This window comes from Dreissena polymorpha, chromosome 1, assembly GCF_020536995.1.
Source record: "Dreissena polymorpha isolate Duluth1 chromosome 1, UMN_Dpol_1.0, whole genome shotgun sequence".
NCBI lineage: Eukaryota > Metazoa > Mollusca > Bivalvia > Myida > Dreissenidae > Dreissena > Dreissena polymorpha.
The window spans coordinates 91,235,567-91,252,556 of record NC_068355.1 but is presented as its reverse complement, the minus strand read 5'-3'; the positions used below and the strand labels follow the sequence as shown (position 1 = coordinate 91,252,556).

The 16,990-nt window shown below is 35.5% G+C and overlaps 1 protein-coding gene across 4 annotated transcripts in view; it reads right to left on the bottom strand.

Annotated features, from left to right (window-relative positions):
* Window positions 1–814: 814 nt before the first annotated feature.
* LOC127840696 (ADP-ribosylation factor-like protein 1) overlaps window positions 815–16,990 on the bottom strand; it is a 20,765-nt gene continuing 4,589 nt past the window's right edge. For all 4 annotated transcript variants that reach the window (XM_052369111.1, XM_052369118.1, XM_052369125.1 and 1 more), the window contains 4 exons: window positions 12,909–12,990; window positions 10,712–10,823; window positions 5,146–5,324; window positions 815–1,428 (listed from right to left, as the gene is read on the bottom strand). In XM_052369111.1, the coding sequence (XP_052225071.1) occupies window positions 1,398–1,428; window positions 5,146–5,324; window positions 10,712–10,823; window positions 12,909–12,990 (404 nt within the window). In that variant the 3' untranslated portion in view covers window positions 815–1,397. The remainder of the gene's footprint in view (window positions 1,429–5,145; window positions 5,325–10,711; window positions 10,824–12,908; window positions 12,991–16,990) is intronic.

The window sequence follows — 16,990 nt, the reverse complement described above, 5'->3', positions numbered from 1 at the left end:
AGTCCAGGCGACCTTGGCCTAGGAGATATTGACGTAATTCTGTCGTGCGACACATCGTCCAATGATGGTGAACAAATGTGGCAAATGATTTTAAAATCTCACATTGAATGACATAGCTTTGGCCAGGACAAGCTCATTTATGGCCATTTTTGACCTTTGAACTCAAAGTGTGACATTGACCTTGGAGATATCGACGTAATTCTTTCGCGCGACACACCGTCTAATGATCATGAACTAATGTGCCAAATGATTTTAAAATCTGACAATGAACTACAAAGTTTTCGCCCAGACAAGCTTGTTCCCCCCAGCCCGCCCACTGACATTCGCCCATTTAATAACCAGTTTTTTCCTTCGGAAAACCTGGTTAAAAATACTTGATTATCTACTTCTTGCCCCACGAAACTTTGCCTGTCTGGTAAGAGTCTTAATTATTATGCAGATGGTTTCTAGAGAGAACTTACTGAATGACCAATTAAATCTCCCAAGTCTTCAATAATTCATCCCAGATAAATAATATGTACATGTTCTGTTTTGGAAATATGTCTGATTGTCCAAGGTTGGCCATGAATATGGGCCGTACTTAGAATATTTATGCATCAAACTGAACTTATATTAGCACAGCTAGTAGCACCAGCAAGGACAACATCTGAACCCGTTAGTCTTTATTTTGTCTGCAATAAATCAATATCCTGTTTGTATGTCTATATAATGTCCGCAATAAATCAATATCTTTTGATACCTCTGTAAGAGCAAAATTATTATGCACTCATTGATATTTCTTATGAACATCACTGGATATTAAAGAAAGCAATGCTGGTTGTATTTAGTTTTATTGATCCATAAATAAATATTACAATCAGATGCATCAAACAATTTCAACAATGACATAACAAGATCATTTAGACTTTTGAAAATGTGAACGTATTTACATAGATAATTGTCACATGAGAGTCAAACATACACATTTTTTCATTTTACAAGTAATGGTAATTTTGTTCTTTCTCTTTATCATAAATATAATTCTCTTTATCATAAACATAAAACATATTTAATTATAAATATTCATGCATTCAATACAAGTTTATGTATCAGCACTGTTTTTTTTATTGATGACGTTAATTACAATGAAACAAGAAAATGTCATCATAGTTTATAAAATTGCACAAACGAGTATAAAAACAACTCAAACACATAAGAAAGAAGAAGTATATGAATATGAAAAACGTATTTTTTTACCTTCCATGAAAAATCTTATGTCTAACCCCTTTTTTTCAAATCAAATAAATCACATAACAATCATCTCCCTTCATAAAAAGACAAGTAGAGGATTTCTCCAATGGTTAAAACTCAAGGTCTGCAACTCTTTGAGTATTATTCATCAAGTTCTATATTTGCGTTCACTTTGCTTGGGTCAGTGTGTTCGACAACCTGGAATAGATAAAAAATTTGTTGAAACTAAAGCATGACCATGTTTTGTATGTACATATGGTTTATTTAGTAATAAATAATGCATTGTTAAACAACTTGTGATCAAAGAAATTGAGCTCCACGTACAAAAAAGATATGACTGATAAAAGATCATATAAACACAGCAAAATAGTAAAAAAAAACCTATGATGAAAGAAAACTATACAAGGGCTGTTTGTAAAACATGCATGCCCCCCATATGGGCTCTCCGTTGTAGTAACAGCCATTGTGTAAATATGTTTTTTGTCACTGTGACCTTGACCTTTGACCTAGTGACCTGAAAATCAATAGGGGTCATCTGCCAGTCATGATCAATGTACCTATGAAGTTTCATGATCCTAGCCATAAGCGTTCTTGAGTTATCATCCGGAAACCATTTTACTATTTCGGTCACTGTGACCTTGACCTTTGACCTAGTGACCTGAAAATCAATAGGGGTCATCTGCAGGTGCATAATCAATCTACCTATCAAGTTTCATGATCCTAGGAATAAGCGTTCTTCAGTTATCATCCGGATCATTTTACTATTTCGCGTCACCGTGAACTTGACCTTTGACCTAGTGACCTCAAAATTGATAGGGTCATCTGCGAGTCATGATCAATGTACCTATGAAGTTTCATGATCCTAGACATAAGCGTTCTTGAGCAATCATCCGGAAACCATTTTACTATTTCGGGTCACCGTGACCTTGACCTTTGACCTAGTGACCTCAAAATCAACAGGGGTCATCTGCAAGTCATGATCAATGTACCTATGAAGTTTCATGATCGTAGCCATTAGAGTTATTGAGTTATCATCCGGAAACCATTTTACTATTTCAGGTCACCGTGACCTTGACCTTTGATATAGTGACCTGAAAATCAATAGGGGTCAACTGCGAGTCATGATCAATCTACCTATCAAGTTTCATGATCCTAGGCATAAGCGTTCTTGAGTTATCATCCGGAAACCATTTTACTATTTCGTGTCACTGTGACCTTGACCTTTGACCTGAAAATCAATAGGGGTCATCTGCCAGTCATGATCAATGTACCTATGAAGTTTCATGATCCTAGGCCCAAGTGTTCTTGAGTTATCATCCGGAAACCATTTTACTATTTTGGGTCACCGTGACCTTGACCTTTGACCTAGTGACCTGAAAATCAATAGGGCTCATCTGCCAGCCATTATCAATCTACCTACAAAGTTTCATGATCCTAGGCATAAGCGTTCTTGAGTTATCATGTGGAAACCATTTTACTATTTGGGGTCACTGTGACCTTGACCTTTGACCTAGTGACCTGAAAATCAATAGGGGTCATCTGCGAGTCATGATCAATCTACCTATCAAGTTTCATGATCCTAGGCCTAAGTGTTCTTGAGTTATCATCCGGAAACCATTTTACTATTTCAGGTCACCGTGACCTTGACCATTGATATAGTGACCTGAAAATCAATAGGGGTCAACTGCGAGTCATGATCCAGCTACCTATCAAGTTTTATGATCCTATGCATAAGCTTTCTTGAGTTATCATCCGGAAACCTTTTTACTATTTCGGGTCACTGTGACCTTGACCTTTGACCTGAAAATCAATAGGGGTCATCTGCCAGTCATGATCAATGTACCTATGAAGTTTCATGATCCTAGGCCTAAGCATTCTTGAGTTATCATCCGGAAACCATTTTACTATTTCGGGTCACCATGACCTTGACCTTTGACCTGGAAATCATTTGGGGTCATCTTCCAGTCATGATCAATCTACCTATCAAAGGTCATGATCCTAGGCATAAGCATTCTTGAGTTATCATCCGGAAACCATTTTACTATTTCGGGTCACCATGACCTTGACCTTTGACCTATTGACCTCAATAATGTTGCGCCCTGGTTCAGGTGCAAGTCTTATATTAGGTATGCGCATGTCTTATATCAGGTATAATTAGTAGCTCGCTTTCAATATAATGGTTATTTTTGTCCATAAAAATAAGTCAACCCAGACTTAAGTTATTCAATTTAATATATTGTCCAGCAAGGAACTTAAAAGAGTTACACATATGATGAAATATATTCTTTATTATTTACTGTAAAGTAGTACTGAGCATATTTACTTACAATATGTTAAAATATTAAACTTGGCACCAGAGTTATTAACAAAAATTCAGGATGGAGTTGTACTATCAATGGAATGGAATTTTTGGCACAGAAAATCTTAGGTATTTATACTTTTACAGTAACACACTGTGCCCTGTGTCATGCACATGACGCAGTGTGCCATACACATGACACAGTGTGTCTGCAACAACAAAAATTGTGCCTGACACAGTATTCTTTGTGCCTTCTTAACATGTGCTCAAATAGTATGTTCGTAAGTATGGACTATTTGTAATGTAAAAACAACTTTAAAATATGCAAAAACATATAACAACATAATAATAACTCAAAGGAACGTTTTCTGCCATGAATTGCATTCATTTCAGCACTTTAACAAATTATTAAACACAAAATGATGTTTAAGGACTTTAAAAGTCGGCTTGACAGATGTTGCTTAGCAACGGGCACGGTAAAAATCAAGATGGCTGCCGTATATTTCTAAGAAACAAGTGTGAGAGTTTTAAATCAAAAAGCAATGGATTTAAACAAGTCTAACTGTCAAAAATTGGCAGAAATGTGCACAACAGGACTAAAATTTGATAGCTGCTACTTATTTTATATGAATTCTTAAATAATGACATTAACTTTAAGAGACAAATGTCCATCTTCAAACCGGAAGTAGGAACATTTTGACAATAACAATGGAGTAAAAATCGTGAGTATGAAGGAAAACTAATTCTAGCCTAAGCATGTGATATTAGTGGCTGGTCTGTAACATATAAAATTGGTCAGCACTATTAATTATATGACCAGGCTAGGAAAAGCAACATGAATGAATGAACAATGAAAACAATTATGCTGTTGACAAGGAAATTCAGGTAACTAGTTTCAATGTAAATTTTGATTAACACTTAAATAATGAACTATGCACTGGGTTGTTACAATATCAATAGTGGTCATCTGCGAGTCATGATCAATGTTCCTCTGAAGTTTCATGAGTTATCATCCGGAAACCACCTGGTGGACGGACCGACCGACATGTGCAAAGCAATATACCCCCTCTTCTTTGAAGGGGGGCATAATAAAGAATTGTTTTTACAAATCTTTGTCAATGACAGAAAAACAGAACAAAATATGTGTATTGTAATCTTCTTATGCTAAAACACAGAAATACTGTACCAGCCTTACTCTTGACTATTGTACCCCCTCTTATTAAACCAAACATATTTATTTTTTGTGACTTAAAAGTTATTATTTGGTCACTCAAAAGTTTTATTACAACTCATGTGTTTTTACAAGCTGATGTTGTCGTAAAACCTGGCCAACTTTTCCCCTATTATTTTGATAAATATACATGTATACCACTGAACATAAACAGCACATGAACATCTCAAATTGTGAACATGGATGTATGCAACTTTGGGCCTACTTAGCCAATTCCTGCTCAAGAGCTATTTTGTAATCCTGTCGCTAAACCTTGCAACTTCATGGCGGAGGAAAGCTCCTGACCAGACTGTGCCTGTGGCATAAGACCCATTTTTGCATGACATGGATCAGTAAACACACTAGGCAAAGAAACTATTCCTAGCCATCACACCCTATGACCCACCATTCCATGGCCTCATCCAAGCCAGTACCCTTGATAGCGGATGTCTTGAAGATCTGGTACTTGTTGGTCTTGATATTGGTGAGCCCAAGGGCGTTAGCCACCTCAGACACAGTCATGGCGCCCTCTATATCCTGCTTGTTGGCGAACACAACCAGCACAGCCTTCTTCAGCTCATCCTCCTGAAGGAAGTGATATCAATAAGAAGTTATTTTATTTTGATTTTTTAGATTTTAAGTGATTACTATGTTAGTGGTTTGTTGGAAAACTCACACTTTCCTGGGTAAGCCAAGCCTATTTAAGCTGTTATCCATACTTAAGCCAGTAACCAACTCAGGGCTCACGCTGTTTTTCATTTGAGTCATTTGCAAAACATTTGAGTATTTGGCTCAAGAAAATTCTGATTTTCAAAAATGCTTAAATCTCGTAAAATTATGTAGAAAACATCCACCATTTAAATGGGAACTAGTTTCCATTTATTTTACTTTTGTTTAAATGAAAGTGTTTGCAATATGAACAGTAAATGAAAACCAATCTGCACCAGAATATGAGACATCCGGTGGACTAAGGCCAGAATTAAATCAGATGAAAGGGTAGAAACAATTTAAAAAGGCTTTCTATCACTACCTCTGACTAAAGTTTGCTCATTAATGAACAATCCCAAATATTTCAGTTAAGACAGACAGACAGACAGACAGTTTATTCAGACTTATACACAAGTACATCGTCTTCATACTTAAGTTTACATATTATTTTCTGTCATGTAACTAGGTATAACAAATAAACATTACATAACATAAATATACATTTAGGAATACAAATACAAATCAACTATCAAAGCGGTAATGAAACTTATGGAACAGTATTATTCAGAATCGTATTTCTTATAACAAGCGCTTCTTTTATATATTTACATACATTGTAAATTACTGATTTGTCACATGAAAGTAATAACTTGTGGAATTTATATACAGATGGGTTTTCATAATAAATACGGCTTATAAATTTTTTCCTTAAATCAGAATAACAGCGGCATATACAAATAAAATGGTACTCATCTTCTAAATCCAAGTCATTGCAACATAAACAATCACGTTCATTACGTGGTATGTTATTTTGGGCGTATCTGCCAGTTTGAATTCTCAAAGGATGTGCAGAGACTCTTAGTCTTACAAAAAATAATCGCAGACGTCTAGGAAGTAAGTCTAAATATGTTTCATATTCCAAACAGCTTTTAAAAACTTTATACATATCTAATACAGTACTATTATTCATTTTACCGTACCACTCTTGTTTAAAATTGTCAACAAGTCTACATTTAAACTCGCTAATAAAACTATTAACTTGAACAACGTATGGATTTTCAAATACATAACCAAATCCAAAATTATTTAACATGCTCTTGACATTTGAGACCCAGTTCGTATAACCTTTATTACAATCGTTCAAGGCTTGTTTGTACACATTTTGCATTATGATATTTTCATTTCTCAAAATTTTAAACCAATATTTAATAATTTTAACAAATCTGTTTATATACAATGGATATCTACCTAATTCTCCATAAACAGCAACATTACATGTATTTATTTTCACCTGTAGCAAGCGTTTGCAAAATTTTAAATGTATACGTTCTATATCATCTGACTTCGTGAAACCCCACACTTCTGAGGCATAATTTAATATAGAACCCACAAAAGAGTCAAATAACTGGCAAAATATTTTCGGTTTTATGTCAAATTCATTGCATTTAAACAATAATGTATTCAATGCTTTAAGGGCTTTACCAACCAAATGTTCTTGGTTTAATTTAAAACTTCCAGTATAATTCAACACCGTGCCTAAATAGTTAAAGTTATCAACAACTTCGATATAATTACCATTGTATGACCATTTTTCATTTTCTTTTAATCCCCCTCTTTTCCGAAAAAACCATTATTTTAGTTTTTGCAGTGTTAACATTTAGCCCCCAAGCATTGCAGTATACATACAATTTATCTAAATGTGATTGGACCTCAGCAGGTGACTTGCCTAAAATAGCCATGTCATCGGCAAAAAGTAATAAAATCAACACAATATCATCTATACTCAAACCAGAGTTAATGCTATCTTGTAAGTAAAGTTCAAGATCTTCGACAAATAAAGAAAACAAGATCGGCGACATTACCTCCCCTTGCCTTAGTCCAACCGCATAGCTAAAATAATCTGAATAAGATGAACATGATTTAACACGTGACTTAACATTCGCATATATATCCTTCACTATTCTAAGCAATTTACCTTGTATACCAGACTTAAACATTTTCAACCATAATGCATTGCGGTAAATACTATCAAAACATTTTAACATATCGACGTAAATAACATACAAACGTTTATTTTCATTCAAATAATTTTGAACAATTGACATCAGAATAAAAATAGCATCAACAGTTGAATAACCTTTTCTAAATCCGAACTGCGCATCCGAAATAATAGTGTTTTCATTGCAAAAAGTTTCAATGCGTTTATTTAAAATCGTGGTAAATAATTTTGAGAAACAGCTAACTAAGGTAATCCCTCTATAGTTATTTACATCATTAACTGAACCTTTTTTATGCAAAGGGATTATAACCCCTTCTGTCCATTTATCTGGGAAAAAGCCAGATACAAAAATACCGTTAAACACATCGCATAAATGGGCAGATAAAATATCACTACATTCAAGAAAATATTCATTCAACATACAATCACTACCCGATGATTCATTACGTTTTAAATGTTTAATCGCATTACGAACTTCCTCAACAGATATAGGCAAGTCAAGTTCAGGAAATGAAGAATTTTCTAAGTTAAAATCATTATTTAAGCAGAAATCCTCTGCTTCAATATTACAAACATCTGATATATTACTACTTAGGTTTTCAAAAAACTTTGTAAATTCTTCTAAAGATATTTTATTTTTAATAACTCTATTTTTAGATTTGAAAAAACGCCAAAAGTCCCTTGGTTTGTGTTTTCTTAAATTTTCAATCTCAATCATTTTTTGCCTATAACAACATGCTTTCTTCTTTCGAATTAAGTCCTTATAAATCCTCTTACAGGTACATAAAAGTTCTCTATTTATATCAGTTTTACTTGAGTTAAAAATACGTAGAGCGTCGTGGTACACATTTCGTGCAGTATCGCACTCGTTATCAAACCAGTCTGCATTCTTAATACAGCTATTTACATTAAAACTAGGGTTAGTGTTATAAACGTATGTTTTACTAAATAACGGGTCCGCAACACTGCGAATGGTTTCAGTAAATCTATTCAAAACATCATTGATTGCCGTTCTACTTGAATAATCTACATGCTGTACAATAGAATTGAATACAGGTAACATAGAAATAATACCTGAGCGAAATTGACCTCGTAACACATCGTCCCATTTATACTTGACATCAGTGTGAGACTTGTATTCAGCTGAGACATTGTTACATAATAATGAAAAATGTAACGGGGCGTGATCACTAAATTCGTTAAAATCATGGACGGTAAAATCAGATATACTAGAAAAACTGTATTCGTTTGCCAACAAATAATCAATTACAGATGTACCGTTATTGGAATAAAAAGTTTGTTTACAACTATTACCAACTCTACCATTAGCAATACGTAAACACGTAGATTTACATAAATCAAGTAATTTTAATCCATGGCTATTTATTGAGATATCAACTGAGGCCCTTACAGGAGTGTTATCTGGACAGTAATCGTCATCATCATAAACAGTATTAATTTTATCATGTACAATGTAATCAAATTTATTGCCAACCCTACTATTGAGGTCACCGGCAACAAACACTTTACCAAATTCAGAAAAATAAGTTATATCGTTTTCTAAAATTTCAAATAAATCAACATTAAAGGTGTTATAAACAGGAGACTCATGCCCCCATATATAGGTTGCACATATATAAAAATCTTCTGAGATATTAAAAAATACGTGGTCAAGTTTTAACCATATAATTGTATCATAGTGGTTTTTTACAATTTCAATACCATTAACTAATTCTTCTTTAATATATAATACAATGCCACCACTATTTCGACGGGCTTTTTTGTGTTGAAATTTTCTGAAAAAGTTGAAAGACATGTAACCATTTAAATTGACATCACTAGAACTATTAGCCCAAGATTCGTACAAAATACATATATCGTGAGAGCTTAAAATATTTACAAAAAAGGGAGAGGACTTCTTTATCTCAGTGAGCCCGTTGATGTTCCACGACAGGACGGATATTTCACCACCGCCGTGCTCCTACGCCCGCACCGGGTTGCCGTCGATATAAAGCGTATCGTATGCCAGGTACGCCCGCTTCCCTAGCCTCCTCGCCTCCTTCATCTTAGGAACCAATTGCCGTCTCCTCATCACGACTTCCGGGGGAAATTGCTCGAAAACCCGGTACTCCGTGCCATCAAGCTCTTTCCACCTTTTTCTGACCATTTCCCTGTCCTTAAAGAAAGAAAACTTTGCTATAATGTTTCTGATCTTGCCAGGTGTCGGCGATCCCGGAGACCGGTGCACACGTTCGAACCTAAGAGAGGTAGCAACTTCCTGTGTCAACTTGAAAGCGCTTACTAAATGTTGGCGTAGTTTCGCCTCCGTCACCTCCGGCGTCTCAATATCGCTTCCAGCGGCCTCTGGTACAGACGTGAAAATTAAGTTGCTATGCATAGACTGCGATTGAAGGTAGCTGACATCCTCCCGAAGGGTATCCCGCTCCTTCACTAGCACCTGGACCCTCTCTACGAGCTCTGCAGCGTGTATATCTACCCCATCGACCTTGTCCTCCAGGCGTAATACCCTCTCTTCGACTTTCTTGGCCCTGTCCTCGTGAACCACCCACAGCCGTTTCATATCATTCTCGAAATTCTCCATCCGCTTCTCGATTGAGTCCATAACGCTCATTTTTGTCTCTAGACACTGTAAACGAGACGAGACAGCCGTCAGTAAAACCATCACATCCCGAATAGTGGGTTCAGCTCCTTTATCTGCCATGTTTTGATGGACTCCACTTCCGGTTACACCGGTGGATCTGTGCTGGTACTTCCACTACAACTAGGACTCACAAACACACTGTTTTCTAGAGCTTCTACACCATACAATACTGAATTAGCTTTGTTTAATAGTTCACTCACTGACAAGTTGTCTATATCTATGTCCGAGGACGGGCCTCTTTGTTTACGAACCTTGACAGCGTTGGGGTCATCATTATTGTCACTACTGTTCCTTTCTTTTCTTTTCTTGTTTTTCGTTTTTGGCATTGTCAACCATAATAATCCGATATAGATCACATTTGCACATATAATCCTATTCACATCACATCAAAATGATAACTTTAACAATGATAATTCACTAGATTTATGTTGTTTTTTTTTATCCCGCTAAAACCTGCGACCGCTCACACCTACATCACGTGACCATATCTATAGTTAAGCTTCAATTTCTTGTTGAATGCAAACCCCAACTAGAGCATCAAGCTAATGCATGTACCAACAAAGAGGTAGAACGGCTGAACACTGAAATGGGAAAACAACAAACCTCCAGCATGGAGAAAAGTTCCTGTTTAGAAATGCCAATTCTGTCCCTATCCATGCTGTCCACTACATAGATTATGGCATCTGTGTTGGAGTAATAGCACCGCCAGTAAGGTCTGAAATGTCAGGTTATCACTTTTGATGAATGTTCAAGATGTTCAGATGAATGTTCCATTGAACTGACCAAATTTAACATTAAACCTAAGCACAGTTAATATAGTGTTTAATCAATTTATGAGCTAAAACTGCAAACTTTACTTTACTTGAGAAGTAATCGGAAACTGAATACCCTAATTAAACATTATTTAGATGAGTTTTTTCTCAACAAAACAGAACATAACTAGAGCTTTGTCACAGACGTGACGTATACCCCCACGTGCCGCATTGACACAGACTATTTTGCATGCTGTCTTCACAAAACAAGAGAATGCAATTTATGGCAATTTTTAAGAATTGTTATGCCATTATTATTTACAGCCATTTTGACCTTTTAACTCTTGAATTCTTTCACATGACACGCTGTCCAATGACTGTGAACAAAATTAATGTACAGAGTTATTTTAAAATCTCACAATGAATGACATAGTTATGGCCCAGACAAGATCATTTATTGCCATTTTTGACCTTTGAACTAAAAGTGTGACCTTGACCTTGGAGATATCTACCTAATTCTTTCCCGCGACACAACGTCCAATGATGGTGAACAAAAGAGCCAAATGATTTAAAAAATCTCACAATAAACAACATAGTTATGACCCGGACAAGCTCATTAATGGCCATTTTTGACCTTTGAACTCAAAGTGTGACCTTGACCTTGGATATATCACGTAATTCTTTCGCGCAACACACATCGTCCAATGATGGTGAACAAATGTGCCAAATGATTTTAAAATCTCACAATGAAAGACATAGTTATGGCCTGGACAAGCTCATTTATGGCCATTTTTGACCTTTGAACTCAAAGTGTGACCTTGACCGTAGAGATATTGACGTAGTTCTTTTGCGCGACACACCGTCCAATGATGGTGAACAAATGTGCCAAATGATTTTTAAATATCACAATGAACGACATTGTTATGGCCCGGACAAGCTAATGTATGGCCAGTTTTGACCTTTGAACTTTAAGTGTGACCTTGACCTTAAAGATATTGACGTAATTCTTTCGCGCAACACACCGTCTAATTATGGTGAACAAATGTGCTAAATGATTTTAAAATCTTACAATGATGACATAGTTATGGTCCGGACAAGCTAATGTATGATCGTTGAACTCAAAGTGTGACCTTGACCTTGAAGATATCGATGTTATTCTTTCGCACGACACACCGTCCACTAATGGTGAACAAATTTGCCAAAAGGTTTTAAAATCTCACAGTTAATTACAAAGTTATGACCCGGACAAGCATGTGACCTTTGAACCGCAAGTGTGACCTTGACCTTGGAGATATCAACGTACTTTTTCCATATGACACACCGTCCCATGATGGTGAACAAATGTACCAAGTCATTTTAAAATCTAACGATAAATGACATAGTTATGGTGCGGACAAACTTTCGGTTTAAAACACACTAATTGACCCCGTGACCTAGTTTTTGACCTGGCATGACCCATATTCAAACTTGACCTAGACATCATCTAGATACAACTTGTGACCAAGTTGAGTGAAGATCGGATGAAATTTCAGGACAGACTGACAGACAGACAGACTGACCGACAAAGTGACTCCAATATAGCCCCCATTACCAGTAATGGGGGTATAACTATTTTAAAGAACAAGAGCTGTCTCCAACAGAAGACATATGCCCCCGAAAAACGCTTTTTGGAAACCTAAACACAGATTTTGAAACCTAAACGCGGACCCTAAGTTCAAGTTCAAAGGGGTAAAAATTTGTGTGTGTATGAAAAGGCCTTGTCCATATACATGTACACATGCATACCAAATATGAAGGTTACATCTAAAGCGACATAGAAGTTAAGATCATTTGTCGAAACCTAAACGCAAAATTGTAACGGACAGACAGACAGACGACCAGAGGGATCACTATATGCCCTCCTTCGGGGGCATAAAAATACTTAAAAATTCTAACCATACTGTTGTATTGCTGTATAATAAACACGTCCCATTACATTGAAACATGTTAATTACAAGTTAAGGCTAAGTTAGATCAGATGCATTTGTTTCAAACTTGTTTAAGCTTACCTGATGCTTGTTTGTCCTCCCAGGTCCCATACCTGGAACTTCAGGTTTTTATACTGCACTGTTTCTACATTAAATCCGATGGCTAGAGGACAACAAAACAAACAAAGTCATGTAAAATACATAAATATATTTTATTGCTGCTGAAAACAAGAAGTGTTTAAAGCCTGTAAGATTGACTGAGATTAACTATTGACTGATTGATTGTCACTTTTCTATGCTGTGACAGTCTGACAAGAAGATCATTAGATACATGTACAACATTTGGAAATTCCTTAGATTCATAAAATGTGTTCATGGCTGAATAGTATGTCTTCTCACATGAAAACTTCTTAAAGCAATTTGTTCACAGTTTTTCAAGATGAGAACTTCAAAAGTTTTTACACATATTCAAATATGAAAAATGTACATCAGTGAGCAAAATAACACAAATACTGGAGACTCATCCTGAAAATTTGATTTTGTTCACAAAAAATCATCATTAAAATTATCATAATACTAAAAAAGTAATTTGGAGAGTTCTTTTGTTATCATTATATTATGTGACAATACATAGATTGCTCATACGTTTAGAATAAACTTTAACCTGTAGTAGTACAGATTGGCAGAAATGATAAGAAGCTAGAATTTACTTAATGTGTCAGTGGTTTGAGTCAAGATGTGTGTAACTTTTACAAAAATTATCTTCTTGATTTACACTGATGCTTTTTGGTTAATATATGTTTACATGGTCACGCCGGGTATGCGAATACTTCGTTTACGGATGGCACTTCACTAACAGAGAACAACAAACGCCACGCGCTAGAGGTAAGTTCCTCTGTTTTATTTAAAGTTATATCCTAAAGATTAGTTTTTAAGACAAGACACATGGTCGAGTTGATAAATGGTGTATCCTTTTGTATTGGGAATACACAATTTCACGGAAGAATGGAACAGTTTTGCCCAAAAAATAGAAAATTTGATCGGAAAACAGCATAAACTGGATGAACAGTAAACATTTTAACAAAATAAAACTACTTAGAATTATTGCAAGAAATTTTTTGCTATTCCAGCATGTAGAGTAATCACTGTGCTTCAAATACTGAAATTTTGATAGCATTCAATGAAATATAAACAAAGATAGTACATTTTGTAATAGGTGGCATACATAAAGTTGCAGCCACTTTGTTTACCGATAAAGGGCACTTCAGATTACGGAGACTTTCAACAAAGCGGGCACTCTAATAACTGAGTTTTATCTTCTACCTCAAATGCATTTATTTATATTATGGCTATTCATACGAAACATTTTTAAAATATATTTTTCAAAAATCACATGACTATTAATTTATACTATGTTTATTATAATTGCAATTTTCAAATAAGATAATATTTATTATTAAATAAATGTGTACGGATAATGCGAATCAACACAATCGTGTTTAATTTTACTTATAGCAGGGCTCTAGATAACGGTAGTGAAGGGGTCTTTATGACGCAAATACACATTTGTTCTTCATAAAATCCTATGTCGGTTGTGCTTATTTGAATCGCATCATCAAGACGATACTTATGCGTAGCAACAAAATTAAAAAGAGAATGGTAAAACTCCCTGTATTTTGAGCCCTGCTTATAGGGAGCACTTCCCTTTACGCAACGCTAACGTTTGCTCGAAGTGCGATTCACCTGACCCTAAATCACTGTATTGGTTGAGTTTTAAGAATCACGGTTAAAATTAAATCGTAAAATCAACTGATTCTGGAAAAAAAAGGAATGAGTACATAAAATGTTTAAATGTCATATTATGGAGTCAGTACTTAGTATACCCACACAAACGAAGTTTAGGGTGCTATATAGGATAGAACTTCATATGCAGCATGTGTTGTGTTTATATTAACAAAAGACGGATATGCATAATTTTTACACCACTATCGTGTGATTAAATCAACCCCGCCCGTTCTTTTATTGATATTTTCGTTTATTGGCATTGAGCCAAAAAGTTCCAATAGAATTTCGAACCTGCATCGCTGCTGATATTAATCTCTGAGAGGCAGTTTAAGCAGAGTGATTATTCATGACATGCTATCTAATATAAAAGAAAATAGCCTTAGTACCTTCATTTGGACATAAAGATAAATGCTTTAGATCAACCGCTTAGAACGTAATTTAAAATATATGGTCATATAGATTTTACTCATTAGACATATCCAATTTGTTTAACATTTATCTTTCACATTTATACCAAATCATAATCATATTTCAAAGGGATAAGAACATGCTTCGGTTATTCGTTTTTTATTTGCATACTAAGTACATACATTTTTATTTATTGCCTGCTTACTTTAACAGTATTCCACAGCGAATTCTGCATTTTTGATTCAAAAAATACGAGTGTGTTATATCTGGAAAAAAGTGTCTAGATGTCAGGAAACGAAGTGCCATTGTTTTTTAGATGATCGGTAAACGAAGTGCAGATGAAAAATGTGCATGCGACTCTTAAAACATTTGAATTTTCTCAAATACATTAGTAAACTAAAATGTTACATGTTGTAACATTACTGGATATATTGATCTTTTATTTCGAATAGTAAGCACGTTCTTGATTTATTTCCAAGTATGTTTATTTTGTTTAAATATGTACTGATCATTCAATTCATGCTGATTATCGATGAAATTTTATCGTTTTTTTTAAATAATTCACCGTTTTTCCGCGAATTTCTTTCTTCGCAATACGAAGTGCTATACCATTAATCACCCAAACAATGTTCTGTGTCTAAAAACCAAATAAACAGAACATAAATACAAAAAAGCTGAAGAACTCACCTCTCGCGCGTGGCGTTTGTTGTTCTCTGTAAGTGAAGTGCCATCCGTAAACGAAGTATTCGCATACCCGGCGTGATGGTATCACTGTGATAACCTCTCCCATCTTACATGTATTTGGTATTGTTGTGACGACCTCTCCCACCTTACTTGGTATTGTTGTGATGACCTCTCCCAACTTACTTGGTGTTGTTATGACCATCTCTCCCACCTTACCAGGGCTCGACACTAACTTTTTTTACCTACTGACCCAAAGCACCACCAGCTTTCAGAAATTACTGGTCCTCCAAGGTTTCAAGTGGTCCGACAATTTCTATGTTATTTTACCTAAATTTCAACTTACATGTTCTTTCCGAACTATGCACAATGTATTGTGCATAAAAAGAAAACTATTAGTTATAGGTTTTTTTAGGCGGAGGTTCAACCACCCTCGGAATAAAATTCCACATCGCGAAAAGTTGTAATCTTGAAAATACAAAAGTTTACTCTCCGGCAATATCAAAACATCCTGTGCCCTCCAGTGTAAATTTGCACAGTAAACAAAGTATATTCTGATGGTACTAGGATTGATAAAATGCTGATTATTGCTGCTTTTTCAAAATAATAAATACCATTTTGTTCATTTCTCTATCCGAAAGCTTTGAATTTTTATGGTAATTTGTGTATCGATCATGGCAAAGTCAGGAGACATTTGCGGAACGCAAATCAATTTTTTGATCCGACAACAGGTTTTTGTCATCCGGGCATCTAGAAAATTGGAATTTCCAATATGTTGCTATTTTTATCCCAGTCTCGAGTCGGCCCATACAATAATTATGAAATTATCGTTTATTATTAACATCTAAAGTTGTTTTATTGATGAAAACGGCTTTCCACCAGTATTTCACAATAAGCTGGCCAGGATTTTTAACTGGTCCGACGGATCAACCAAATTTCTAGTTTCACTGGTCCTCCCTATTTTTTACCGACCCCGGGTCAACGCACCACTGTTAGTGTCGAGCCCTGCTTACTTGGTACTGTTGTGACCACATCTCACAGTCACCTTACTTTGTATTGTTTTACCACCTTCCCACCTTACTTGGTATTGTTGTAAACGTTTCTCCCACCATACTTCGTATTGTAAAGACCACCTATCCCACCTCACTTAGTATTGTTGTGACCATCTCTCCCACCTTACTTGGTATTGTTGTGACCACCTCTCCCACCTTACTTGGTATTGTTGTGACCGCCTCTCCCACCTTACTTGGTATTGTTGTGACCGCCTCTCCCACCTTACTTAGTGTTGT